Source organism: Lampetra fluviatilis, chromosome 2 (genome assembly GCF_964198595.1).
Source record: "Lampetra fluviatilis chromosome 2, kcLamFluv1.1, whole genome shotgun sequence".
NCBI lineage: Eukaryota > Metazoa > Chordata > Hyperoartia > Petromyzontiformes > Petromyzontidae > Lampetra > Lampetra fluviatilis.
Window position 1 is genome coordinate 21,542,334 of NC_136276.1, and position 26,352 is coordinate 21,568,685.

A 26,352-nucleotide genomic window follows, 5' to 3' on the forward strand; every position below is an offset into this window, starting at 1 on the left:
AGTGTCGTGAGCGAGCACTTTCGCCTCCTTACCTTCGATAAGAAATGCGTGTGCACGTGTCTGCTTGTGTGAGGTCGGTGCTGGACAGCAGACGAATCCAACTCTGACCCCAATCTGCCCCAGCAGCCAGAGCGACCCGGGCTAGGCGAGGCTGCCCGCACGTGGCGGTGGTGGCGGTGGGAGAGGGGGGGGGGTGCTGGGGACGAGATTGGGGGTTGTGGTGTGTGGAGGGGTTGGGCTACGCTGGGTAGGAGCCGCGATCGGCTCGACTACGACCCCCCTCAAGCAACCGCTGCTCCTGCTGCAGCGCGCACCCTGAGCGCAGAGTGTCTACAACGACCATGGCACGAGTGCTGCCGCTTCTGCTGCTGCGGCTCAGCGTGCCGTGGAGTGGTCTCGTTCACCCGGGCTGGGGATTCAACCTGGACACGACGACGGGCGTGGAGTACGCGGGGCCACCCGGCTCCTACTTCGGTTACGCGGTGGATCTGTACACGCAGCCAGACGCGTGAGTGTGCAACTTCACCCACTCGCGAAGCCCGCACGGGTCGCTGCGGCGGTGGTGATACGAGCGTGATCACGCTGGCTGTTGACGAACGCTGACGCTGCCCGATTATAATCGCGGTTGTGATCTCGTCGTGATGATTGCGACGATGATCGTACGCGTAGGGAATATTTTGCGGCCGAACGAAACGCCGCTGTATCTGATTGAGATATGAACGTTGATTGTGAGAACAGATCTTCAACTCATTGAGTGAGTGAGCTGTAACGATTATATCTGGCGCCTTAAAGGCTCGTAAACATTTAATTAGTTTGCCTCCGGTGAAGAATCTTAACGACACAAATTTGCTCAGATAGTACGTGGCCTAACCCACCCATCGATTATTGATCATTATGATGTTGGCCGTGACGATTAATGCGATACTGCTGTTGAACGTGATCATTACCATTCTGGAAATCGTCATCATGAATGCCATCCTCGTCGCAATCATGATTGTCGTGATCACGATGAGTAACATATAACTATGAGTTTCTTCACAGAAGGTCACAAGGTAAGCCGACTTCTTTGCGCGAATATATGGTTGATAATTGGCGCATTCGTAGCCTCCCGATAGCCTTTTAAGTGGCTTAGGCGATGCACCGATTTTGGACCGCAATAGGAGAGAGCGCCGTTGCACGTCTGTGGGACTTCTTTCGCGCCGTACGTAGCCAACCGTGCTAGCGGGAGACCGCGCTTATAGACTGCAGCACTACGCCTGAGCTGTAGGAATGCCTCTTCCGTTCCCCCCTTCACCCCAATGAATCGCGAGGCGGCGGGCTGCGACTCGCGAGATTTGAAAACGCGCCGCGCAGCCGGTGGATCAGCTGTTCCGTAGACACCGTGCGGACCCAGTTCAATCGCGCTCTGAAACACACAGCGAGAGAGTGGGACTGCGACACAAACGCAGGCTGATCCACACAAATAATGGCAACGTTAATTATGCCTTTTGTTTCGGGCATTGGTTAACATTTTGCGTACGATATTTCAATTAAGAAAACGTCAGCTGAACTACCATGATTCAACTATCCTCACCCTCCTAACATTGAAATGCCCTCCCTAAAAAAACGCTATAGCTGCGTTACAAAAACATGCTTTTTAATCTCCCGATAAAATTACTCATTTAGTATTACGGCTCTTTAGAGAGAGAAAGTGAATGCGTTTTGTCACCAGCGGTGGGGGGGGGGGAGAGGGATGGGGGGGGCTGAGTGAATGTTTGCATCGGCCTGAGTGGTCCGAGAAAGTTTGATACGCACGCTACGTTCGATTTGCGCGGTGCAGCCTATCGCGGTGGCATTTCGTTACCTGCCCCGTGTACGTAATTCACGCCAAAATTAAAATACTAACCCACGAAGCTTCGTCAACTCTGGCCACGCGCAGTCGATTCCTTCCCACTTGACTTCCCCCCCCCCCCCCGAGTGGCAGGTTGAGATTTCTCCCGGAAGGCTCCGGAGAGAATGAGTCTCGAATGAAGACGCGACGAAGATCGTCTCAGTAGCCGGGTCACGAAAGCCAGGGGGCCCTGCCCGCGCTCTCACTCTGTCGAGCGGCTCGTGATAGCGACAGGCGACGAAGCAACATCAGCGACACCATTGGGGTTGCCGTTAGCCACACGGCAAGGTAGCGCTCGGATGCTCGTTGTTGCGAAGTGAATGTTGCACCCGAGAAGCAGTCGTGCCACCACGCTGCTCATGGACGCGGCCGTCTGGGCTTGGCCGGCTGAATGTGGCATTGTAGTTGATGCTCCTGCATCGACAACAGCGGCCGTACTAAAGAAGAAGAGACGTTGACGTAAAGCTTTCGTTACCGGAGGAATGCATGTTCTTTGGGTCTTTCGGTAAAGTCACGTAGATGGGTTCAAAGTAAATAACAAAAAACGACGACGTTTCGATCGCAACACAAGTAAACGTCCGCTTGTCGTAGTTTTTTAACCTATCTACGTGACTTTACCGAAAGACCCAAAGAAGAATAATAAAAATAAGAAGTGTAGTATGTCCGCATTGACATCCACTACAATCGACAATAAACTTAAATAATGATGATGATGATTATAGTTGGGAGTGTTCGGAGTGAAAATGTTGCCCGTTGTGTGCATTCAAAATGTTCGCTATCGTTGCGTGTATTTACATGTTTACAGTAATTAAATTAATTGACTTTGGGAATTCACTATTTAATTAAGATCTCCCCGCGCCATGTGGCTGCTTTGGCCATACTTCACCACGCCGGTCAGCGGCGGGTTGATGACTCCGTCGCTGCGGTCGCACGCAGCGGGGGTTGTCGCTTGGCGAGCCGTATCTGGCCGGCGGGGTTTTTGACGTTTCGTCCCGGACCCGTGCCGCTGAAAGAGTCGCTCGCTCTGGGCTCTGGTCCAGGACGCGCGGCGGCTTCGTTCTGAGCAGAGCGACGGGGCTCTGCGAAGTTGCTTCGAGGGAAATGAGCGCAATTACGCGAATTAAGCCTTCAGCTCGACAGAGTTTCCACTTCGCGTTACCCCAGATGCGTGTCGTCTACAGCGCACCGGGGCTTTCTCTCTCTCCCTCGCTCTCCTTTCCCCCAGTCTCCCCGCCGTGACACCACCACAGACAAAGATCCCCCGTATAGCCTGTGACAGACTGTTGGGGCAAGTGCTGTTAGCGAGCACCTATGAAGGCCGTGGGGGAGTGGGGTGTGGGGGGGATGGGGGGTGTTGGGGGTGTGGGGGATGCGAGGGGTTTCGGTGGGGTGTGTGGGGGGGGGGTGTGTGGGGGGTGTGTGAGGGGGGTGTATGGGGGTGCGGAGATGTGTGGGGGTGTGTGAGGGGGGTGTATGGGGGTGCGGGGGGGTGTGTGGGGGGGTGTGGGGTGTATGGGGTGTGTGGGGGGGTGTGGAGTGTGTGGGGGGGGGGGGTGGGGGGTGTGGGGGGGGTGTGGGGGGGTGTGTGTGGGGAGGGGGTGTGGGGGGGTGTGTGGGGGGTGTGGGGGGGTGTGTGGGGGGGTGTGTGGGAGGGTGTGGGGTGTATGGGGGGTGTGGGGGGGGTGTCCCGGCGAGTTCGCATCAACGCCGAAGAGCCGAGTTCGTCTCGCATCGTAATGTCAGGCCGTTCCTCTACTTACGAACGCAACTGGTTGTGTTCGTAACCCGAGGACTGCCCCGATGTTGAAAGTATCGCGGACCGACAGGGGGCACTGCGGGTGTCCCCGAGGCGCTGCTGACATCGCGGTGGTCGGGGCCCGTCGACGTGCGAGCCACTGGTGCGGCAGGATCACACGCAGGATTGTGTCGCTACGGAGTCAAACAAAATCGCCGATAACACTGTGGCCGTGAGAAGAACAATTTGTTGTAGGCGACGTTTCGGGCAATGGCCCTTTTTCGGAGCACACGCGTTAAGCGTGCACCCCTAGCTGTCGATGGTTGCTTTCATGGATCTTTAGTTGACAGATTCATATTAATCGTGATCTTTTTAACTCTATTGCATGGTTATTTATGCCCATGTTAAATCATCATTTGCATCGGGTTTTTGTTGTTGTATTATTTTGGTTTATTGCGACAACAAAAAAAACGCGGGCCCGTACAACGCGTCGATGTTCAACAGCGGAGGGACAAAAATCCACGCTCATTGGCAGTCGGCACGAAGTGAAGCATTTGCATCAATCAACAAAAACAAAGCCAATGCTGTAGAGATAGCAAATTGTGAGTTACTGATGCTCACAGATGAGCACCAAAACCCAAAGCGAGATTTTCCTAAGGAATATGAATTAGCCAACGCCACGGTCACGAGAAGCAGTCCCACCAGGACATCCACCCCCGCTGTTCCGGCCGGTTCAAATCCTGTCGTGGCGTCTTTGTTAACTGCAAGTGCTGCCTGCGGGCATTGCATCGGATCGCACCCGGGCAAATGCTTTGCGGCATATGCGCGCGCATGGTTTTCCTGCAACAACAACGACCCCATACTCTTTGGTTCTTTCGGTAAAGTCACGTAGGTAGAAAATAAAATAAATCACGACGTTTCGATCGCAACACAAGCAATCATCATCAGGTGGCAAAACCACAGCAATAACTTTTTTGCTGAAGTGCTGCTGTGGTTTTCCCACCTGATGACGATTGCTTGTGTTGCGATCGAAACGTCGTGATTGAATTTATAAAATTTTCTACCTACGTGGCATTACCGAAGGAACCTAAGAGTATGGATCCCTGCAGTCACGAAAACTTCAAATCTAGAACACCAACCCCATCGAGGAAATATGCTGGGAAATGTTTTACAAGATTCTTAAAATTGCAAGACCATTCTCTTCACGGGTATTTTCCGCACATTGTTCCGAGGATGTTCACTTCGATCACGACAGGTATTTGAACAGCGCTGTGTGGACATTGCATGGAGTGTTCATGATGTTAGTTCGCGTCGACAGACGTCCCTTTTTATTGTGTAAAATGTTAAGGGGCCGTCCATAAATGACGTCATGCACCTGGGGGGGGGGGGTCTGACATTTGTGACGATGTGTGACGAAGAGGGGGGGGATCAAAAATCGTCCAAAATCGCGTGACGTCATTTATGGACGGCCCCTAAGTCTAATTCCAGCTGAAGCAAGTTTTACTCTCTGACCTGTCTGAATGCACGCGAATAGCAGTGACTGTAATTAAGAGGAGCGTGCAGTTCACGTGGAACAGAGACATTTACAAATATTGGAAACGCAGTTTCACTTGCTTTTTTTTTACGCTCGTTCACCCAGGAGAGCCTCATTCAGCCTCCACTCGTTTTCAGGAGGGTCCTGCCGGGGTTTGCGCAGTCGGGGGGCGATGTTGCAGGAACTTTTTTTTAAGCAGTGGGACGTTTGCCCCAATACCAGCGACGTTGTTTGATTGTTGTTTTAGCTATGGGAACCCAGAGGAAACCCACGCAGACCAAGCGACATCACTTTCACCAACTCCACACAGGGTATCAAACCCAGGTCCTTCTTCCTGTGAAGCACAGCTGTTACCGCTGCTCCACCACCCTGCAGCCCCCCCCCTCCCCCCCTGCCCCAGCTGTGGTTGTCGGTGGAGTTCAGAGCGACGTGCAGGGCCTGCACCCACCAGCGGCCTCCTTCCTCGGACTTAAGCGTCGTGCTAAGTAGCGGAGGCAGCCGCGTATGGGCCCTGACATGGCACTCCATCATCGCTGCTCTGACCGGGAACGGCGCCCCTGGGGTTCAAGATGGGGTTGAAGACTCAAGGCCGCGCTCGCGTGCCGTCTGAGACGTCGTGTGTGGGCACAGGGGCCAGTCGCGCTCATGACCGCGCGTACTCTGGGCAGGACAGCGTACGGTACACGTGAGCGGCGCTGGTATTTTTGAGCGAGTAAGTCGCGTAAGAGGGCGCGTTGTGTGAGCAGGGCCGGATTAAGGCATGGGCTTTAGGGGCTGCAGTTGTTATCCTTGTAAAAAGACATTTTATTTTTCTTTAATTTAGTTTTCCTTTTGAAAATATTCCTGGGGGCTTCACAGTGCCTGTAGCCCAGGGGCCTACACAATCTCACTCCGGCCCTGTGTGGGATGAGCGAACGGAGGAGCGTGCCTCTTCGACGCGTTTTTCGGCGTGATGTCCGACGTTTCGCTCCACGTGCTGGGAGCTTGCTCGTGAACTACGCAGCACCACCATGGATGGACACCTACGCTACCGTTGGGCCCCCCTTGGATCTGCCACCACAGCAGGGACAGACGATGAAGAATCTATATTTTTACAGAAAACTTTCGCAGCTTGCCTTGGGTGGCCTTCCCCAATTTTTTCCTCCTGATGACGATCGTTTATGTTGTGATCGAAACGTCGTAGTTTTTATTTTTCATTTTTTATTTTATTTACTTTCATTTTTTCTATCTACGTGACTTTACCGAAAAAACCAAGAAGACGAAGAACCCAGTAGGACAATTACATCAGGAGAGGAGTGGATATTTGCTGAGTGTCCTATTATCGAACAACAACCACGGAGGCCTGACCCCCCAATGGCATTTCCCGGGCTGCGTCCAGACACCACCGCAAGTGGCAACGAGGGATGCCGGTCCACTCATGCGCCGCGGTGGTTGTAAAAAAAAAAGAGAGTTTGTATAGGCGCTGTCTGCAAGAACACTCGCCATCAAGGAGTGATTTATACCCGAAGGGACGAAACGAGTTCAGTAAAAGCGTGATCCTGCTCAGAGAGGCTGGTAGGGCAGCGCCCAAGTCAATTGGCGCCTCCCAGGCTGTGTTGGAGTTATATTATGAACTAAACTATTGTTATTTATTTTACCATGTAAGGCCCGCTGATCTATAACGCTCTTTTTCATAACGACCAGGCCACAAATGGTAGCCCAGCGAAGTAGCGCATCATCACGTAGAAATGTACAGCAGTCCAAATACTGTAAACGCGTGATGTTGATTCGAAATGTTGAAGGAAAAACACTGAAATACCCAGAGAAAAATCAACTGGAGAGATGTACACATTCCGAATATACAGCAGCAGGCGTCGTCAGGGTCGGGATCAAACCCGCGACCTCCTGTATACCAGGCGAGGTAGTTAAAATCTCCTAGCCACCGTGATGATGATGATGAGAGAGAGACATGCAGACTCCAAACACACAGCAGGCGTCGTCAGGGTCGGGATCGAACCCATGACCTCCTGTGTACCAGGCGAGGTGGTTAACATCTCCTAGCCACCGCGGGGCGCGCTGCGGTGGCTAGGAGATGGGTCGAGTCTAACGGAAGATAAGGAGCGGTCACCTGCTACAGAGACGCTTGGAGGTTGACTCAGTCCATTAATCCCCTCCAGGATCGATACAATTAGTGCCACTTGTCAACAGTGAGAGTCACACGGATAAACTTTCACCCTGCCATAGGAATATGGAATGGCCATCACTGGCTCGGCGCTCTCAACAGTTGATGATCACCGCCTTGCTGCTCGTTCGAGCGGCAGGAAATCGCTTTGACTTTTGGCAGCAAAAGTAAGGGATTGCATTTTTTAATGCTCAAAATAACCACAAACGTTACGGGAAGGCTCTTACGCGCGTGCATGTGTGTGGGTGTGTGCGTACGCGTCGGGGAGCGGTGGCGCAGTGGTTAGCGCACTGTGCTACGCACCCAGCGACACAATTTCGATTCCCGCTCACGGCTAACATCAGTAATGAATATACGAACCAGTGCTGGGTCTTCCCTAGGTCGACTAAGCCTTAAATGAGTATCTCGTGCGGTGTATAAGGACCAACATTGGGGAGACAAAGGCGATACGGCGTGTGGCGCTCTGGCCTCAACATGAGCTGCTGCTGCTCGCGAACAGCACTTGCCCCATCGGTACGTTAAGGGCTGTACCCGGGGAATCTTTGTCTTTGTTCTGTCTGTGCGCTTGGCCAGCATTGGCATGTTGATCGGGGCTCCGAGGGCCAACACGTCCCAGCCCGGAGTGACGGAGGGCGGAGCGGTCTACTTGTGTCCCTGGGGCCGCGATGGGGCCCGTCCCTCCTGCCACCCCATCCCGTTCGACCTCACAGGTACCGCCTCCCTCCCCTCCCCCCCTCCCTCCTTCCCCTCCCTCCCCCCTTCCCCTCCCCTCCCTCCACTCCCTCCCACCCTCCCCTCCCTCCCCTCCCCTCTCCTCTCCTCTCCCTCCCCCCTCCCTCCCCTCCCTCCCTCCCCTCGCCTCCCTCCCTCCCACCCTCCCCTCCCTCCCTCCTCCCTCTCCTCCCCTCCCCTCCCTTCCATCCATCTTTCCCATCCATCCCATCCATTCCGGCACCCGCTGAGTACGATCGTCGCTCTCACCGCTCGCGCGACGCTGCCCAAACGAAACGGCAATTCCCTTGTTTCAGCGGGTGTGTGTAAGTTAACGGGGGCAGCATTTCTGACATTTCCACATCTTGCAGCGGCATCACAATTAAGCATCGACCGTTCGGGCGGCGAATCTCGCCCGAGGAATGCGGGCTCACACACAACGTCCCAGGGCGACAATGCCAGGAGCGGGCCGAGTGACACGTGTTTGCCAAGTAGATTTGAAGTGGCTCAGAAATCGGCACCATCTGGGTGTCGTCGTGGTTCACGTCCACACAACCTTCCAACTCCCCCAGAAAGTCTCACTCTCGAATCTCTAATTCGATAATGTAGTGCCGAAACAAGTCTTCCACATTCTCCTGTTGGGCAGGAAATCTTCACGTCTCCGTCTCGAATGTTTCCATTTTCCAGGTGCAACAACAATAAAGCTCCCCACATGTCCACGGGGATTCTGCAAATGTAAAGCTCATTTCGGCTTTTATGATGCAGACACGAACGGGACGCTGTTTAGAAATGTCCAGCGCGCGCGCGCGGGGTAGTTGGCATCGCGAGTAATCACTAACAGATGTCCCGGCTAAAGCCACTTGCTCTCCGGACTTTGATTAGGTGTAACCGGGGTCTTGCTGCACCCCCAGAATGGCCGGTTAAACACCATTAATCAGCGCGAACGCGAAGGAAACACCTCCGTAAATTACACCTAATAGGGAGGCACTGGGCCAGAGTGCAGTTCTCTGGCCCTCTGAGAGCAGCAGAGAGATGCCTGAAGACTTTGGGCATTTGTTGCCTTTTTTGCCGTGACGATGAGCGTGAGGAATGCGTAATTGCATTAACAGCCTTGTTATTGTAACCAAATGAGCGACATTAATGCAAAAAAATCCTCTGCGAGCGAAAGATCCCTAAAGGTCCGTGCCTACTTTTTGTTTTTGGTGTTGTTGTTGTTGTTGGTTACAACGGCGTTGTTAACATACACGGGCGGTGGAGCTATGCGCGCCTTCAGATGCCGCATCACAACACCACAATGTCGGCGTTTGTGCCGAGCTTCTGATGAACATTTAGGTTCAATCCCAGCTATGCTGTTAGCGAGGGAGGATGAAAATAATTTGAATCGATTCAAGTGGCTTTTTGTTACATTTTAATTTGGCCGCCTCTAAAAGCCAACACATGAGTTTAGGGCCGAAACGAACTGCGCACAATTACACGTAAATTAAGTCGTGGCGTTGGCGTGATCGTTTCTGACATCGGTATGTGCGGTGCCCCACAAAGGGCAGCCTCTGCCCCCAAGAGGGCATCTCCTGGGTCTCTGTGCCATCTGCACGCGCGCCGCTGTGTGTGTGTGTGCGTGCTACGGGGCACAGGCGGTGCAAGGCACGTGGGGGCTCTTCGTGAGCCTCAGCCCTGCAGGGCCCAGGAGGTTGTCTCAGTGTTATCCCCTCGCCATGGAAAGAAATGTGCAACTCGAGTATTCTTTTTCGATTTAAAGCTTTCGTGACTGCAGGGATTCATTTTCTTGGTTCTTTCTGGAAAAGTCACGTAGAAGGGAAATAATAAATAAATAAAAAATAAAACAATACAATGCTCACGACGTTTCGATTGCAACACAAGCAGTCATCATCAGGTGTGAAAACCACAGCAAGAAAATTTGAAAAAAGTGGCGTTATTTTTTGTGTTGCGATCGAAACGTCGTGAGAACTATATTGTTGAATTTTTATTATTTTATTATTTCCCTTCTAGTATTCTTGCGCGTGACGGCAGCACGTTCAAGAACTGAATGCGGACGTTGAGGTCTGCCAGCCAGGATGAGGAGGCTTCAGGAGAGAGAGTTCGTGTCGTTTGCTGTTTCTAGACTGCAGTGGTGTACTATATAGTCCATAGTTTGGGTTGCATGTCCACTATCTTCAATGTATCTCTTTGGGTCCCTAATGAGTCACTGTGGGTTTACTACACAGTCCATCGTTACAGTTGCATGGTTAATATCGGAGTACTGCGGCTTGTCTTTCATTTACACGGTGGCGAGATGTTAACTACCTCGCCTGGTATACAGGAGGTCGTGGATTCGATCCCGACCCTGACACCTGTATATTTGGAGTTTAATGTTCTCCCCGTGGTCGCGTGGATTTTCAGTTCTCCCCTGCACACGCGTTTCGAGTATTTGGCTGATCTAAGTGTCCACGTTTCGAGTATTTGACTGATCTAAGTGTCCACGTGATAAGCCCCTTCGTCGAGCTATCATTTGTAGTCTGACAAAGAGCTATACAGCGCAGAGTGGGTGCCTTACTTGGTCAATTACAAATAAATGAAACAGTTTAGCTTCAGTTTCCCATTCACGAGGGAGCAGTGCGCATCGGGTCTGGTATCGTCTCCTGCGTGTCCTGGACCCGACCCGTCACGCGTCACCTCAAACACGACCAACGCTGCCATCCCAAGGTGCCGTCCATAAATGACGTCACGCACCTGGGGGGGGGGGGGTCAGATTTTGTGACGATGTGTGACGAGGGGAGGGGGGGTTTGAGAAATGTGACGTCACATCAAAATGCGCAACTTTAAATAAATATAGACAACACGTTCTACTTAATTAAATATACTTTTTCATAAATGTTTTCTCCTACAACATCAGTGTGCAGCGCCACATTAAATACGCCCTACAATGACAATAATTTAAAGCGATTTGAAACATGTTTTATTTTCAAAATGAAAATATGTTTTTTTGGAGGGGGGGGGCAGAGCTTTGTGACGTCATATTTGAGGGGGGGGGGGGTGGTCTGACTTGGGGGGGGGGTAAAAAATCGTCAAAAATCGCATGAAATCATTTATGGACGGCCCCCCAAGGCAAAATACCGACAACCTTTTGCCGAGACGTCAGAGTGTGGGCACACGTGGGCCCTGTTCATCGCACGTCACCTGCGCTCGATGGCAGGCGCGATGCCCACGGGTGTCAGCGCGCGCTGATCTGCAGACGTCCCAATCACGTCAACAAACAGCGCCGATCAAACAGCCGAGCCGACGAGAAACCCCATCATCCCCTTATCAGCAGCGACGACCACAGCTCCCCACATCGCAGGCGGGGTTCCACTCTGACTACTTTGACATTTGTAGGTTAATTTCAGGGACATCAGTGGTACAAATGAAATTGTATTTATCACTTAATTTTACCTCTTTTTTTAATAAACCTTGTTACCTATTACAAAAACCCGACGTTTCGTGTGTCCGTCAACTAAATTATAAGAGCCTTTCAGAAGGGCTGAATTAAAAAATTATAGAAAGTAGACCCCCAGCCGAGTGTGGGGATAAAAAATGTATCCAACATGTTTCCAACAATTCTCAAAAAAAAATGTGTTTTTATAGGCATATATTTACCTACGCACCCTACATCCTGTAGTATCTGCACATATTGAGGGCGGAGGGGGAGGGGCATCAGTGGGGGCGATGGGCGAGGCGCGAACCACCAGCCCTCCACAGGAGTTAGAAGTTCGATAAACGACGTGGACATCGATCGGTATCGACCTTGCACAGCCAACAGAAAATGCACCCCCGTGCACCAATGAACTCTGTGTCTTTGAGCGTTGAAATTCGGGATTTTACATTTCTGATGGCGCTGTATATGACGCCGTCGATGACGTGAAATGTCAACGTCGCCTGTTTATTTATCCTCGGATTTAAAATGAACCCTGGAGGTGCGCAAAGTGTTCCTGGCGTTATCTCGTCAAAAACTGGGTTAAGCATTTCTGTAAATCGCCTGAACGACTTTTCCCCCCGCTTCAAGGGCATGTGGCGTATTTACTCGTTGCACAAAACACTCGCCATTGCTTCGATGTGTTTGTGTCTGCAAATGCAAAGTAACTAAATGAAATATGCTTAAACAAAAACAACGAGAAAAACCCCGAGGCCAACGAAGCAAAGAGAACAGAGTGTCTGTGTTTATCGAGAATGTAAATAGACCAAACGTCTCAACACAAATACATTGGTGAACGGTTCCATTGTATTCACGAAGGGCTCTGCCCATACCACCAGGCGACCCGGATTGCGTTTGTTTCATAGGCTACACCGTGCTGATGAGTGTCAAAGAAGTCAGAACTTTAAAAAATGTCTGCTCAAATCATCTGCCCATTATAAAGTTGTGTATTGACAATAATTATGTTTTTAAATTGACTTCCGGGTAATTTTGAAATTTTAATTTTAGACACTTACAGTGGCTGGCTTGCACTTGCAAATTACTTTCCGGGGTATTTTTATTAGGGCGCCAGGGTGGTGAAATGTTAACTACCTCGCCTGATTTACAGGAGGTCGTGGGTTGCATCCCAACCCTGACGGTGCCTGTATATTTGGAGTTTCCACGTTCTCCCGATTGTCGCGTGGATTTTTCTCCGGGTCCTCCGGTTTTTCGCTCGACGTTAAGAACAATGCATTTAGAGTATTTTGCTGCAATACATTTCCGCATGATGAGCCACTTCATTGAGCTATCATTTGTGGCCAGGTCGCTTATGACAAAGAGCTATTTATCTCAGTGGGCCTTGCCTGGTGAAATAAAAAAAATAGTTTGGTAGTAAAAAAATTGTGATCCCTACGAAACTCCGCGCGCGCATCCCTTTACATGCACAGCAGTGGAAATGAAACTGCGGGCGACCGTCGTGCCGCGGACCCCCCCCCCGCTCCCCGAGGAGACGAGCTCGCAAACAGCCACGCCACCCGGCCCCCCGCGTGTCCAGATGGCCGGACGGCGAGGCGCGCGCTCCCCGCTGCTTTGGAGAAAGGGGCCTGCGCGTCTCGTCCGAAGGGACGCCCGGCGAAATTCAAACGCTCGTGACCGCGGCTCCCGCCCCGGGCCTGAGCGCTACACAAGCGGGGTGCTGGGGGGAAGGCAGCGTGCGCGTCACGGGAAACGGGCGGTCAATCGCTCGCATCCAGCTCCGGCGTCTGACGCTCTGTGCAGGTGACCGCATGCTGACCCTGCCGACGGGCGTCCGGGACAGGGTGGACTACAAGTCGCGCCAGTGGTTCGGGGCGAGTCTGCGCGCCCTCCGCTCCAGCGTCATGGTGAGCGGCTCTCCCGTCCCGCGCGTCACCGGCGGCGGGCGGGGGGGGGGGGCAAGGCCGGTCACCGCCGCATCGCTCGTGCCACGACCGGCAAACGAAGGGGGGGGGGGACAACCGAAGGAAATCAAAACATCGGCGGCTTCGCTTCGACGGCGCCTTTTGCCCCTCCGAAGTGGAGTCGCGCAAACGCGCAACTCCACCAAAAACGGCAGTAAAAGCAGAAGCCGATTGAAATGTACTTGAAGCGGTGAAACATGAGCAAGAAACCACCTGGACACATCGCACCGCGAGGCGGTAATGAGTTTTCCACATCAGTGCTGACATGTGGAACAGAAGGAGAAAAAAAGCTGTGGATTGGCCGACTGCAGCTCACAGCCTGATTTGTGTCTCCTAAGTGATTTTTTTTGTAGTATGCCGCTGTAATTCCATCCATAGACAGACGATGATAATCTATTAATATTCGGGCCAGAGCAGAATTTTTTTGTTACATATTACGGTAAATGTACGTGTTTATTATTATGATTGTAATAACTCTTTCCAGGGTTATTACATCTAAACATCAACCGTGGTTAATATTAAAAAAAAAGATTGCAACAAATTGTTTCCATCTTCTTGGTTCTTTCGGTAAAGTAACGTAGAAGGGAAATAGTAAAATAATAAAAATAAAACATAATAAAATACAATTCTCACGACGTTTCGGCCACAACGAGGACGCGTTGTGGCCGAAACGTCGTGAGAATTGTATTTTATTATGTTTTACGCTACTTTACCGAAAGAACCAAGAAGATGAATCCCTGCAGTCACGAAAGCTTTAAATCGAAACTGTTTCCAGCACGGGCATTGCCTTCACATTATATACCTAGCCTGTGCCCATCAAACACCATCATCATCATCATACACGCTTTATCCACTGCTGGAGCAAGGCCTTCCCGAGCTGTGGCCAACTCTCATGGTCCCACGGAGGCAACATTCCATCTAGCTCCTCCATATCAACGGATTTCATCACCGCAGTGGAAGGTTATTCGCTTGTCTGTTCGCCCCTTTGGCAGCCGCTCCATCATCAGTCTCATGACTAATGTCCCTCCTGCCCAAGCCCACATTTCATCATCACAGGCAACGTGATGAGGTCTCTGAATATCGTCACTATCCTGTGATAAGCGTGTGTCTCTTCCCGTCTTTCGTCGCCATTTATCCGAGTAACTCGAGTTTTCTCGCACGTAAGGACAAACATTAATATTTTTTTTTTAAAATAGCATTTCCCAACATCGCAATCCAGAGCGCTCTCTTGACAAATAATCTTGGGACTCAATGGGTATATATATATGTGTGTGTGTCTACAGTGTATATATAATATAATGAGAATAGCAATTCCATGTAAAAGTTGTAACAAAAAATCCGAGCACGTTTCTCCGAGCGCGGAGAGCCGTGACACGCGAAGCCCCCATCACTCTGCGACCCACACAAAGTAGACACACAACGTCCGCAGTCTTCGCACGTGAGCAGCAGAGTCGTTGTCGTGTCGCTTGTCTCCCACGGCGAGAATAACCATCTCCTGCCCTCCGCGGGACGCTGCGTGCTGCCGGGCAGGCGTGTGCCCCGCTCTACCGCTGGAGAACGCTGCGCCCTGCGCGCGAGCGCGAGCCCGTGGGCACCTGCTACGTGGCGCACGGCAACTTCAGCAGCTTCGCCGAGTACTCGCCCTGCCGCAGAGGTAGGTGCTGACACGCAACCCACCCCGCCTACCCGCCTGTCACTCAGCCCAGCAGACTGTCACCCAACCCACCCGCTTGCCTGTCACTCAGCCCAGCAGACTGTCAGCCAACCCATCCACTGCCTCGTCACTCAACCCAGCCGCCTGCCAGCCAACCCATCGGGCCTGTCACCTAACCTCTCCGCTTGCCAGCCAACCAAACCCACCCCCTCGTCACCCAACCCACCCGCCTGCCTGTCACTCAACCCACCCGCCTGCTCCAGGAACTCTGGGCTCGTCATTTGATCATTCACCTCCCCGCCACCGCCACAATAATCTGGTGCATCATTTGGATTGGGCGTGGGGATTTGAGTCGATAATCTATTGTCGTCTCATTCGGTCGGCGCTGGTGGTGTCTGTGTGGCCCTGCACCAGCGTGGGGGGCGTGGCTCCAGCTTGGGGGGCGTGGCTCCAGAGTGGGGGGCGTGGCTCCAGAGTTGGGTGCTTCGTAGTCAACACACGGAGCGATGTTTCACGCGTGCGTGCCGAGTTTGTCGCCGGAGCGGGTTCCTCCTGGGACGCCGTATGGATTTCATGTTTCCATCCTGTTGGAGGAAACTGCGATAAAGCCGCTGCCATGAATTTACATTTTTGTTTTTTTCAATGAATAAGCGCCGCCCGCCACGCGTTGACCTGAAACTGTAAAAGCACAACGTGGGGTTCGTCACCCCCCCCCCCGGCCCAGATGTAACAGGTGAAGCCCACGCTCAGTGGCGTTCGACCCTGTGTGGTCGGTCAGAGCTTCGGAGCTGTGTGAAGGTCACCTCTGAATATTTAGGCTGGAGCGTATCGTTAACCCAATTGACTAAAATCTATTAAAAACACACACATTGACGCAGGGCTTAACATTCAAACGTTCGTCAACGAAGCGTGCGTGTGCGCGCCGTAGCGCAATGCGAACGGATATCGTCACACCGCTTCTAATGCCTGCGACTTGATTTATCGCCACTTATTATCCGCGTCGTGTAATTCTCACCACATGGCACGGATTGCGCATCGGTTGTCGTAGGAAATTGCGCGCGCGTGGGGCAAGTGGGGGGAGTGGTGGTGCAGCGGTTAGCGCGCGGCGCTACAAACCCGGCGACCCGAGTTCGATTCCCACTCACGTCCAACATCGGTGACAAATATCTGAACCGGTCCGGGGCCTCCCCTATGTCGATTCAGCCTCAAATGAGTATTCCTGGTACAGTGTGTATAAACATTGCTACTGGGGAGACAAAGGCGGCCGCGCGTGGTGCTGGCCACCCACCCCCTCGTGTGCCATGCCGGCCTTCATAGGTGCTCGCTAGCAGCACTTGCCCCTACAGTCTGTTAAGGCTACACGGGGGATCTCTGTCTTTTGTGTTTGCGCGCGTGTGTGTATATGTGTATGTGCGTGCGCGCGTGCGTGTGTGTGTAACCAATGAAATAATTTGCCCCACAGCACTCTATGACCCTTGGTGCGAGATTTGGCACAAAGAAACGCAGCAGGGGCGACGGAAACTAAACAGAAACTCTATGAGGAGTCGTCGCATCGTTCCCTCGGATCCCTCTCCAGCCCAGGCGCCGTTGCTGCAAATCAAATGGCCTTGTGGACTCGGTGATCATTCGTGACTGAGTCCAGAGGCTCGCACATGGCTCTCTAGAGGATGAGAACGCTCTGCCTGCCGATGGTTTTTTTCTTTCTGTGGTCTGCTCGATTGCGGCCACTTTTGTTAAGAACATAAACCTACTTTCCCCCCGTTAGCATCCAACTCAAATGTTTGAGCTAATCAGTTCCGAGTAGAGATGCCTTTGGCAGTCTGCTTCACGAAATGTTCGCGCGCGTCTTTGAGCTGGGTTAATGGTCAGAATGTAGATGGCTTAGATTGCCCGGTAGTGCCACAGCGCCAGTGTGCATAAAGTCTGTGGTTGATATCTGCAACTTCTAAGTACCGGATAATCCAACCCGAGAATTATAATCACTGGCTGCCATCTCTCGCAGAGCAAATGTTTCAGACCATGCACCTTAATTTGCAAGCGTGGGCTATTGTGTCACAGTCAATTTGACTAGCTGGAAAAAAATATCCCAGATAGCTAATTACCCAGCATTACCTTGCAAATGAACGTGGCTCGCTAATTGGCCCTCGCTTGGCGATTTCAAGGAGGCGGATGCAGAATTGGGTCCAACTGCTGGGTGAGATCCAAGCAGCAGCAGCAGCCATCACTGGGCGCGACAAACGTGGGAGCTCTGAAGATGGAACCCGTAACAGGAACAGCAGAAGCAGCAGCAACAGCAGCAGCATCATCCCCTGGCTAACCATTGCCCGTTGCTGCTGACTGGGCAAAACATCTCCGAGTGGATCATTGTTCAGCGCGATAGAGCCGACAGGAAATGGCCAGTTTGGCATTCAAGTCATGCAAGTCGTGGTGCCAAACAGTGCTTATAGAAACAATGTCGAGATGGTAATCTGAATGGGTCTGTGGGAATAGACGGCGCAGACAGGCAGGCAGGCAGGGCCGAGCAGAGCAGACGTGGGGGGATGTGGTGGGAGCGGAGGTCTGGGGAGGAAACGATCGCGGTTCGTCTAATGACCATAATTGAGGTGTCTCTGTGTGCTCCCACATTAGGCAATCCTGACCCGCCGGGTCAAGGCTCCTGCCAAGGAGGGTTCAGCGTCGATTTCACGGACGTAAGTGGCTGCGAAGCGCGCCCCGTGCTAACCGGTACGAACCACTCACTCGCGGGCGGCGAACACGCGCAAGATGTACACGCAAACGACGAAACTGGGAACATCATGGGCCGCCCGATTCCAGGCCGGCTGCTCCGTTTGGCACGTGGGAGCACCCACCTCGCTGGGGCGCGCGGTGCATAAAAGCGGCAAATAAAAAAACCCGCCATCGATGCGGACACCGTTGCCTGTAAGTCAACAGGAGCACACGTGGAACGCATTTGCCGACCAAGACGTTGTTGTCATTCGCAAGGCGCACGTTAAGACCAATTCATCGTGAACATTTTAACTCGGAAAACAGATTGAATGCCTTCCTCTTTAACCCCCACCCCCATCTCACCCCCCCCCACCCCCTGCCCCGCTTGGGGCTAACGCGATCGATCGATACGCGAGGTTTTATTCCCAGATGACTTGAGGGGACCTTGACAGACCTGGCCGGGAAACTTACAGGTCCCCCCACTCCAAACTCTGATCAGTCTCAAGCAAATAAATAAATAAATAGGTAGAAAAGTAGATAACTAAATAAATATATATAATAACAACAAAGCGTATTCGAGAGACAGATGACCCCCCACCCCCCCACCCCCTCCTCCCCGGGCGACGCAGTGACAGCGGCGTCGTGGGGGCGGCCGGTGGCTTCAGTGACCCTCGTTGTGTCCAGGGCCCCTTTCCGTCACGTGGCCCCAGAGCGGATGCCCCCTGCCTCACGCAGCTCTCGCCCCTCGTGACCTCTGCGCGAATGTCGTCCTCATCGCGGCCGTTGTCCCCGTGCACAGCGGGGTACGCGTGAACATTTCCACCTAAGAGAGACCGTGAATGTGAACCCTTTCAATAGCCAGTGCCGTCTCAAATTGACCTCGTAAGCCGAAGATATCCTTGCACCTTACAAGCTAAGTAGCGCCTCGTCACAAGCGATCACCTAAATAAACACCGACGACTCCTCTCAATTCTCTCTTTATACCTTCACGGGGCACAGCTCTGAGTGTCCCCCTGCTGCAACGAGAAATTGGGCACGCGGTTAATTTTTGCCAGTGGGCCTCAGCCAGAGGTGGAAATTCCACGTTCCTATGGTGGAGGCCAGTCTATCTCTGAGGGGCGACCATTATAGACTTACCACAAAGTGCTACTTCATTTATCCATAATAGAGTTATTTTGGGTTAGATCGCGTAAATATATAAATGTGTCGTTAAAACCCGCCACCACCCGACACGGCCAACTGGTAAGGGTTTTCACGTAAACAAAACCTGCCAATTCATCACTAGTACAGCACTAGTGTGTAGTGTATAGTGTAGTGTATCGTGTAGTGTATAGTGTAGTGTAGAGTGTAGTGTATAGTGTAGTATACTAATACAGCACACCGATGTGTTGGAGAGCCACGGCACAACATTTACAATCTGAGTACGACGTTTCGCCAGTAATTACAACTAGCTTCATCAGGCGACAGCCGGATCTATTATGGATTATATTGGTCGCGAAAGCCTACGTGTTAAACTTTATTTATCATCCCCGGGTGCATTATAGGCCGAGTCATAAATCGCTCTAACCAAATTGCTGTGATTAATTATCATGCATTTTGATCGAATGTTGCACAATAATCATGTAACTCGCATAGAGAGAGAGATGTTTAATAATACAGTAGTTAGTATCATTTACAGCCCTTGGTCGCTCCATTGCTGTATGAAGGTCTCCCCACGCCATGTCGGTCATGGGAGTTGTTTGGCCATACCTCCCCGTGGCGGTCGATGCGGAGATATCGAAAGGGTATCCCGAGATCGCTTGAGACATCACCCCTCACTGTGGGAATCGAATTCAGGTCGCCGGGTGCCTGTGCGTGACCCACTTGCACCACTGGCTCTACCCAACAGACACGTCGATGTCACGTGTCACGTGTATGTGTGACGTATACACAAACGCGCACGCGTGCGTTCGATGATTGACACTTATTGGGCGGTTAGCCAGTGGTAATTCTTGACGTACGAATGTGGAATGGCCACCACTGGCTCTCTAGGCTGGCAATAAAGACGGAGCATTTGGCCATTGGTCGTTCCATAAAGGAGGCATAATGACTCGAATCTACGCGGCTACAGCGAGTGACGTACGTGATGTATATCGCAATAGCCAAATTGTTAAGTCAACATCATTAAAATATTGTTCTGTAGTCGTGTTAAATATGTCTTGCTCCGCTCTGTGTACATTTTTCATGGCTGACTAGCTAAAACAACTAAACATCACTACATTCTGATGCACACAGTGCAGATATTGGGGGTTGGGGTGGTGGGTGCAGGGGTGGATAATCCCAAAGTGTATTATAAATGCCAACATCTGCACAACTACTACGCTGTGTCAGGGGTTTCTGGAGGCTGAGCGTCTCCTCGGGACAGGGCGTGTGGACGCTGCTTTGTTGAGCAACGCAGGGCATCCGCGACACAAGGAGCTGTTTGTGCGCTCCGTCCTCAGCGATGAATCCTCCTGCCACTTGGGTCCGCGGCAAATCTTTGTTAAACGCAGGCGCGCACGCATGCAGGGCCACGGCGCTACACAGTTTTACGGAAATAATTCAACAACAATGGAACGACTTGATGTTTAAACTTGATTTGACTTAATGTTTGCCTACAAAGCAATACTCTTGTGTACGTGCATCCCTGCTTCATACGAGAGTAAAAAAATATCTAAAATTTAGAGCTTGTATATTTTTGGTGGAAAGGTAGGCCTTAATTATACATTTTAATATCCACATAATGATTTAATACCGTATATTCCCGTAAACATAATTCATGCATAATCAGTCGTAATTTTTTTCACGGATATTTTTTCTGTAAACTCAGTTCCACACACATTTGGCACATGCAAAGCCTCCGTCGAGTGACTCTCTGTGAATCCGCTTCGCCGTCCGTATTCTCATCATGAACGCCGTGGCCTGCGCCGCTGAGGAGAGCCCCACGCTCGAGTTGCGTTACATAGCGAGTGTACGCATGGTCAGCGCCAGGGCATAGCCCTCCCGGGGCTGCCGAGGCATTTCCCGTAACGACCCACGCGCTGCGGTCATTTTGAGTTCCAGAGTCGAACACTTCGTGACGACGCCGACAGAACGTTGGGAATAGAAACACCGACGGCAGAGGATGCGGTATTTTGTGTAGGAAAAAAACAATGCGAAAAAAAGTACGCGGATCATTGGGTGTCCGCAATCACGTGTTTGTTGTACAGAGTAACTTGACATCAAGCGCACATTCGGGCTAACCGCGGCATAGCTGCGTTCTTATTCTCGAAGACATACAAAAAAAACACCAGGCGCCCAAATCGCTGTTACTTTCAACGCGACGCACCTTGATATAGCACGGATGTAGTTGTTTCACTTGCAAGCACTCCCCTTGTGCCAATAGTGCACGGTTGGCTACGTACGGTGCCAAAGAAGTTCAACGTTGCATGTCCACAAGGAACCAGAGCACCACCACGGGCACGCACAGCCCCTGTGGGTGCCGACTGCTTTAGGAAGGCGAGGGTTGGGTTGGGGGCTTCCTCGCGTCACGGCGGCATGAGGTTGAAGCCGTGCACGGCGTTTGGCTGTAACGCCAAGCGCCGCTACAAGCTGAAATTTCATACGTGGCCATTCACCTCGACTATTGCACCCGCTGTTAAACGTCACCGGAAAAAAAAAATGTTGTCTAGGGGTTTGCGAATTTAACTCGATATCGGTCGTTATGCGCGTGTTTGTTTATGTGTCGAGCGAGAGATTTATTTTGGTTAAAGCTAGAAAAAAAATCCGCCTATTGGGTGCATGCCAAGCTGATGGTCTTCCGATGGAATTTCCTGCAGCTCTTGCTAAACGACCTTTTGTTGTGTTTGTAGGCGGGGACCGCGGTGCTGGGGGGGCCGGGCAGCTTCTACTGGCAAGGTACGAACGCAGCACGGGCCCGCTCCACTCCCGCGGTCACCCTCGTCGCGGGGCCAGGCCACCCGGGGGGATGGTGGCATGGCCCGGTTCCCGGCGTCGTGCACCCTTGGCACGCTGCCGTTTGACGACGCTGGCAGAAAAGCGGGGAGCGATGTACCGGGCTCTGTTGTCTGATTACACTGTGTCACACAATTATGTTTCCTGGGTACTAAGTGTTTTTTTTTTATTGCTTATGCCTAAAAAGTACAGAAAATGCCTATAATTCCCCACAAACTTTGCTTTTGTTATCAGGACAGTGATATTTTGAAATTTACCTATTTTCAATGAGAAAACGTGTGCATTTGTGTCATTCCTTCACGTAAAGTCCTGGTCACAAAAGCAAAGTTTGTGGAGAATAAAATAAATTTTCTCTACTTTTGAGGCATAAGCAATTAGAAAATAACACTTACTACCAAGGAACAACATTTTTTTTACACAGTGTTTTCATTGTCACTGCGGGTGTAGCAACAACCACGGCAATACCGCGTCTCGGTGGGCGCTCGGGATCTTCCCCTGGCGCTAATTTGCATTTTGTGCAGGCGTTGTGGTCCAAATTCGCCAAGTTATAAAATGATCCGCAAATTACTCAATCGTGATCGCACACAGCAGCAGCAGCAGCCATCATTGCGCCCGACTGGCAGACGAATTGCCAAGGTCGCCGCTCGCAGATGTGACTCATCCCGGTCTCTTGAGTTCGTACCTAGTTCAATAAATGAACTTGAATGATCGAATAATCACGATCACAATAATCAAATAACACGAAATAGGTTGTGGAAAAACTCGTGTGCCACTGGACGGGAGGTGATGTGCGGGGCTTGGTGATGTCATTACACGATAAGCCGCGTCACTCTGGGCGTGGCTTGTGGGGGGTTTCCCGCCTTCAAGATGCATGTGTAAAGGGTCCTGAGTAAACGACTTCCGACAAAGTAATCGGTTACATTCTTTCGTCGATGAATCGACTCACGCGCCCCAGTTTTTGCTGCACACGTGAGCGCATCACCCGCTCTCTGTACACTATTTAATACTAAACTATTTTTAGTTTACCAGGTAAGGCCCACTGAGCTATGTAGCTCCTTTTCAGAAGCAACCTGGCCACAAATGATAGCTCAACGAAGTGGCTTATCACGTGGAAATTGACATCAGCCAAATACTCTTAAACGCACGTTTCTAAGTGTGGAGGGAAACCCCGAAGGAAACGGAAAAAAATCTACGCGAGCACGGGGAGAGTGACATGAAAACTCCAAATATACAGCAGCAGCAGCAGACGTTCGGGTCGGGATCGAATCCACGACCTCCTGTGTACCCGGCGAGGTTGTTAACTACTCCTAGCCACCGCGGCGCCCAGCAAACGAGTGCAGGCTCGGAGCGAGAGTGCGTCAAAGATGGGGAGTCAACTTCTCGGTACACACACACACAAAATCAGAAAGCAGCGCGTGGGGGTGGGGGAGGCTGCAGCACGGAGCTGGCCTGGTTCCCGGGTGGTCGATGGTGGGAGTGATTGAAGCCCCGAGCGGGAGTGCTCGGCTCATCCGCGATGGAGGGCACGGCGAGGTTGTGACGGGGGAGGAGGGGAGAGGGCTCCTGCAGGCTCCCTCTCGGCGCCAGTCTTGGCAGCCCATTACAGTAATCTGTTTCTCATCTGACCAAATCAATCTGGCAGAGAATAATCATCGTCGTCATCATCGTAATCAGTATCTTAATTCATCATTCACAAGTCACCACATATGACTCTGTGCAGTACTTCCGGAGCACTGTTGCTTAAGCGGATGCTCTGGGACGGTGATTTTATTTCAAATATTTTGTTCCTTAGAAAATTGCTTGCAGTCGATGGAGCATAAGCCGAACACGTTTTACACAATATGAAACAGTAATGCAGAAATACTTGAAGTTGCATGGCAATTTACATCAGGTAATGCTCTCCGGTGTTACCAGAAATTGGCAACCCCAATGCAGATTCCGTTGGCTGTATCAGGCAGCGAGACGATGGATTTGCTAATCCACCTGCAGACCACAGCAGGCGAGGTGTGGCAATCAGGGACGTTGTTTGACGTTCAAGTGGAGTCTCTTCACGTGAGACTCAGCAGCTCAGTGGCAACACGTGCTCGCTGATGTGGTTACTTTGCACATAGCTCTCGGGAGATGTAATTTTTCTATATCCAGACCGCACAGGATGCAATTAAATCCTTCATCATCACTGGTCAGTCCTCTAATCAGGTCACGAGGGATGATTTTTTAAAATTCACAAGTGGCCTGATATATGGTTTCCCAACAAAATTTACTCATCCTGAATAAAATGCCCGCATAATTCCAAAGCTTTTTTCCGTGGCTTTTAGATATCAATCGTATTAAGAGAGCTGATTCATTAAATGCGCTTTGGTAAATGTGGCCAAGAGGCAGCCGTGCAAAACATCCCAGCCCCCGCAGAACAGCCACGGTTACTTTATACGATTGCCACAAGGGAACGATGTTTCACGTCCGTCCATAATGTCGCTCGGGCAGGCATGGCTGTTTGCGAGAACTGTTCGTGGAGCTCAAACGACCCCACACCGCATCAGCTTGTTGTAATCTCGCACATCGATCTCTCGTCAATGGAGGAACACACGCACGCACGGGCAATGAAATTCGCCCCGGTCACATGAAAGCGGGCGGCAGCCAACTTGTGTGGTATTTCCACGCAAATTTTTAACGGCGGAAAAAAAAAATATCACCGTACGGCAGAAAATCACTGGACACACGCAATCACTCGACGCACACACACAATCACTATCTACGCAGATTGACGCAGCAAACACGGCCTCACAACGTGCAATAATGGAGTCAAAACTATGCCCCCGTATACCACAACAACAGCAACGAGACATCATTGCAAGCAATTGGTCAAAACGCAGCATCCTGTTGACGTGGGAAGTGAAAACCCCTGGATGTCACTTCGCTTGTGCTGATTCCGGAGAGTTCGCTGACAGCGTGAGCCCCGATATGAAAAATCTTAAATCTGATGGAATGATACGGCAGTTAAATAACCGCGCTATCTTTCTATTTTAACAATGCCATAATTTTGTTTATCTTGACAAAATGAACTACGCCGGGCTGTCGATCGCGCCTATAATAAATAGTTGCGTTTATCCTACACACTTGTGTGTGCACTCTATGTTGAACTTCTTTCGCACCGTACGTAGCCAACCGTGATCGTTATCGGTGGTGCGGGAGAAGGACGACAAAGTAACACGTGACCCACCCCCGCAACTCACTCTGTGAATATATTCCTGCCAGCACGATTTTTTGCCGCGGACACAAACCACGGTGCTTAACAGAGGTTTTTTGTTGTTGTTGTTGTTGTTGGGTAAGATCGCGTAAAAATATAAATGTGTCGCTAAACCCGCCGCCACCCGACACAGCCCATTAGTAAGGTTTGTCTCGTAAACAAAACGTTGGCCAATTCGTTACTAGTTACAGCAAATCCGAGAACGACGTTTCGCCAGTAAATACAACCGGCATCATCAGGCGACAGCCAGATCTGTGGAGAAATCGTCCCGTTTCGTTCCTTAAATCGAGGGGTCCGATGTGACGACGTCGTTTGCGACGAGTCCCTTCGCCTGCGAAGGTGTTGGTCGCGAATGCCCACGTGTCAAACTGACAAACCCACGGTGACTCGAAGGTGTTGGTCGCGAATGCCCACGTGTCAAACTGACAAACCCACGGTGACTCGCGTCTCTGCTCGCTGATCCCTGAGATCAACTTCGGTGTGCTCTGGTGGCGATGACGCGTCGCAGACGTACACTTGACTTTCACGTGAAACAAGTTTGACTCTTATTTTTTTTTCGCTGAAGACGTGTGTGCAAATCAACGCGTTATAAGTAGACGTTATAAAGCAAGCACCCTGATATATTGCAAAATTTACGATCTACATTTTAATTTATGTCAAAATCCTGCAGTGCTATTGTTCTAAGTTACAAATCACGTCTCTGGGTATTATTTATTTTCTATCTTGCCGGTAACAAATCATCTCCCATATGCTTTCATTTTTCTTTCATAGTAGTTTTTTTCCCTTCCCCGCATTACGGACTTGAACAGTTCACGAAAATCACGGACAGACGTTTATCTGAAGTTGTTTGGATAGAAAAAGACGTGTTGTGTTTGACACCACATAGTGCATTAAACAATTGTGTTCCTAAGACGTTTTCTCACTTAAGAAACCCTATCAGCAGCGTCTCAATCGAGGAAACAGGGGGGGGACTGTCTTGTAATTGGCGTGGCAGGCATGTGGATTTGTGTGGATTTGCTGTGGGCCTATAGCTGCCACTAAGGTGGGATCGCCTCTGTGCCCTGACCTGTCACTGAGATTCCACCCTTTGAGGGCAGCGAGGTCGAGGAAAATTAAGTAACTGTGAAATGCGAGGCATGCCCAGGGCCTTTGATTTCTGTTCTGTTTTTCAAATCATTAATGTTTGTGTTTGGCGTTTGAAGGCTTCACGGTGGCGTTTATTGATTCTTTTGTGTTGCTTCTGCCTCAGTGTGGAACCAATTTTAAAAGAAATACAAAGTGACGGTGTGAAATACGTAAATTCCGTATGTTATGGACCTGTTAAAACCACTTTCACAATTCTCTTTGAATAGAGCAATGGACAAAAAAACACAACCCATTTCACGCCCCCAAAATATTATT

At 51.1% G+C, this 26,352-nt stretch overlaps 1 protein-coding gene across 1 annotated transcript in view; it reads left to right on the forward strand.

Annotated features, from left to right (window-relative positions):
• The first annotated feature begins 311 nt into the window (after window positions 1-311).
• LOC144944084 (integrin alpha-8-like) overlaps window positions 312-26,352 on the forward strand; it is a 128,456-nt gene continuing 102,415 nt past the window's right edge. Inside the window, exons 1-6 of the mRNA XM_078872152.1 lie at window positions 312-508; window positions 7,874-8,010; window positions 13,215-13,318; window positions 14,906-15,029; window positions 17,658-17,719; window positions 21,605-21,650. Coding sequence (XP_078728278.1) covers window positions 342-508; window positions 7,874-8,010; window positions 13,215-13,318; window positions 14,906-15,029; window positions 17,658-17,719; window positions 21,605-21,650 — 640 coding nt within the window. The 5' untranslated portion in view covers window positions 312-341. The remainder of the gene's footprint in view (window positions 509-7,873; window positions 8,011-13,214; window positions 13,319-14,905; window positions 15,030-17,657; window positions 17,720-21,604; window positions 21,651-26,352) is intronic.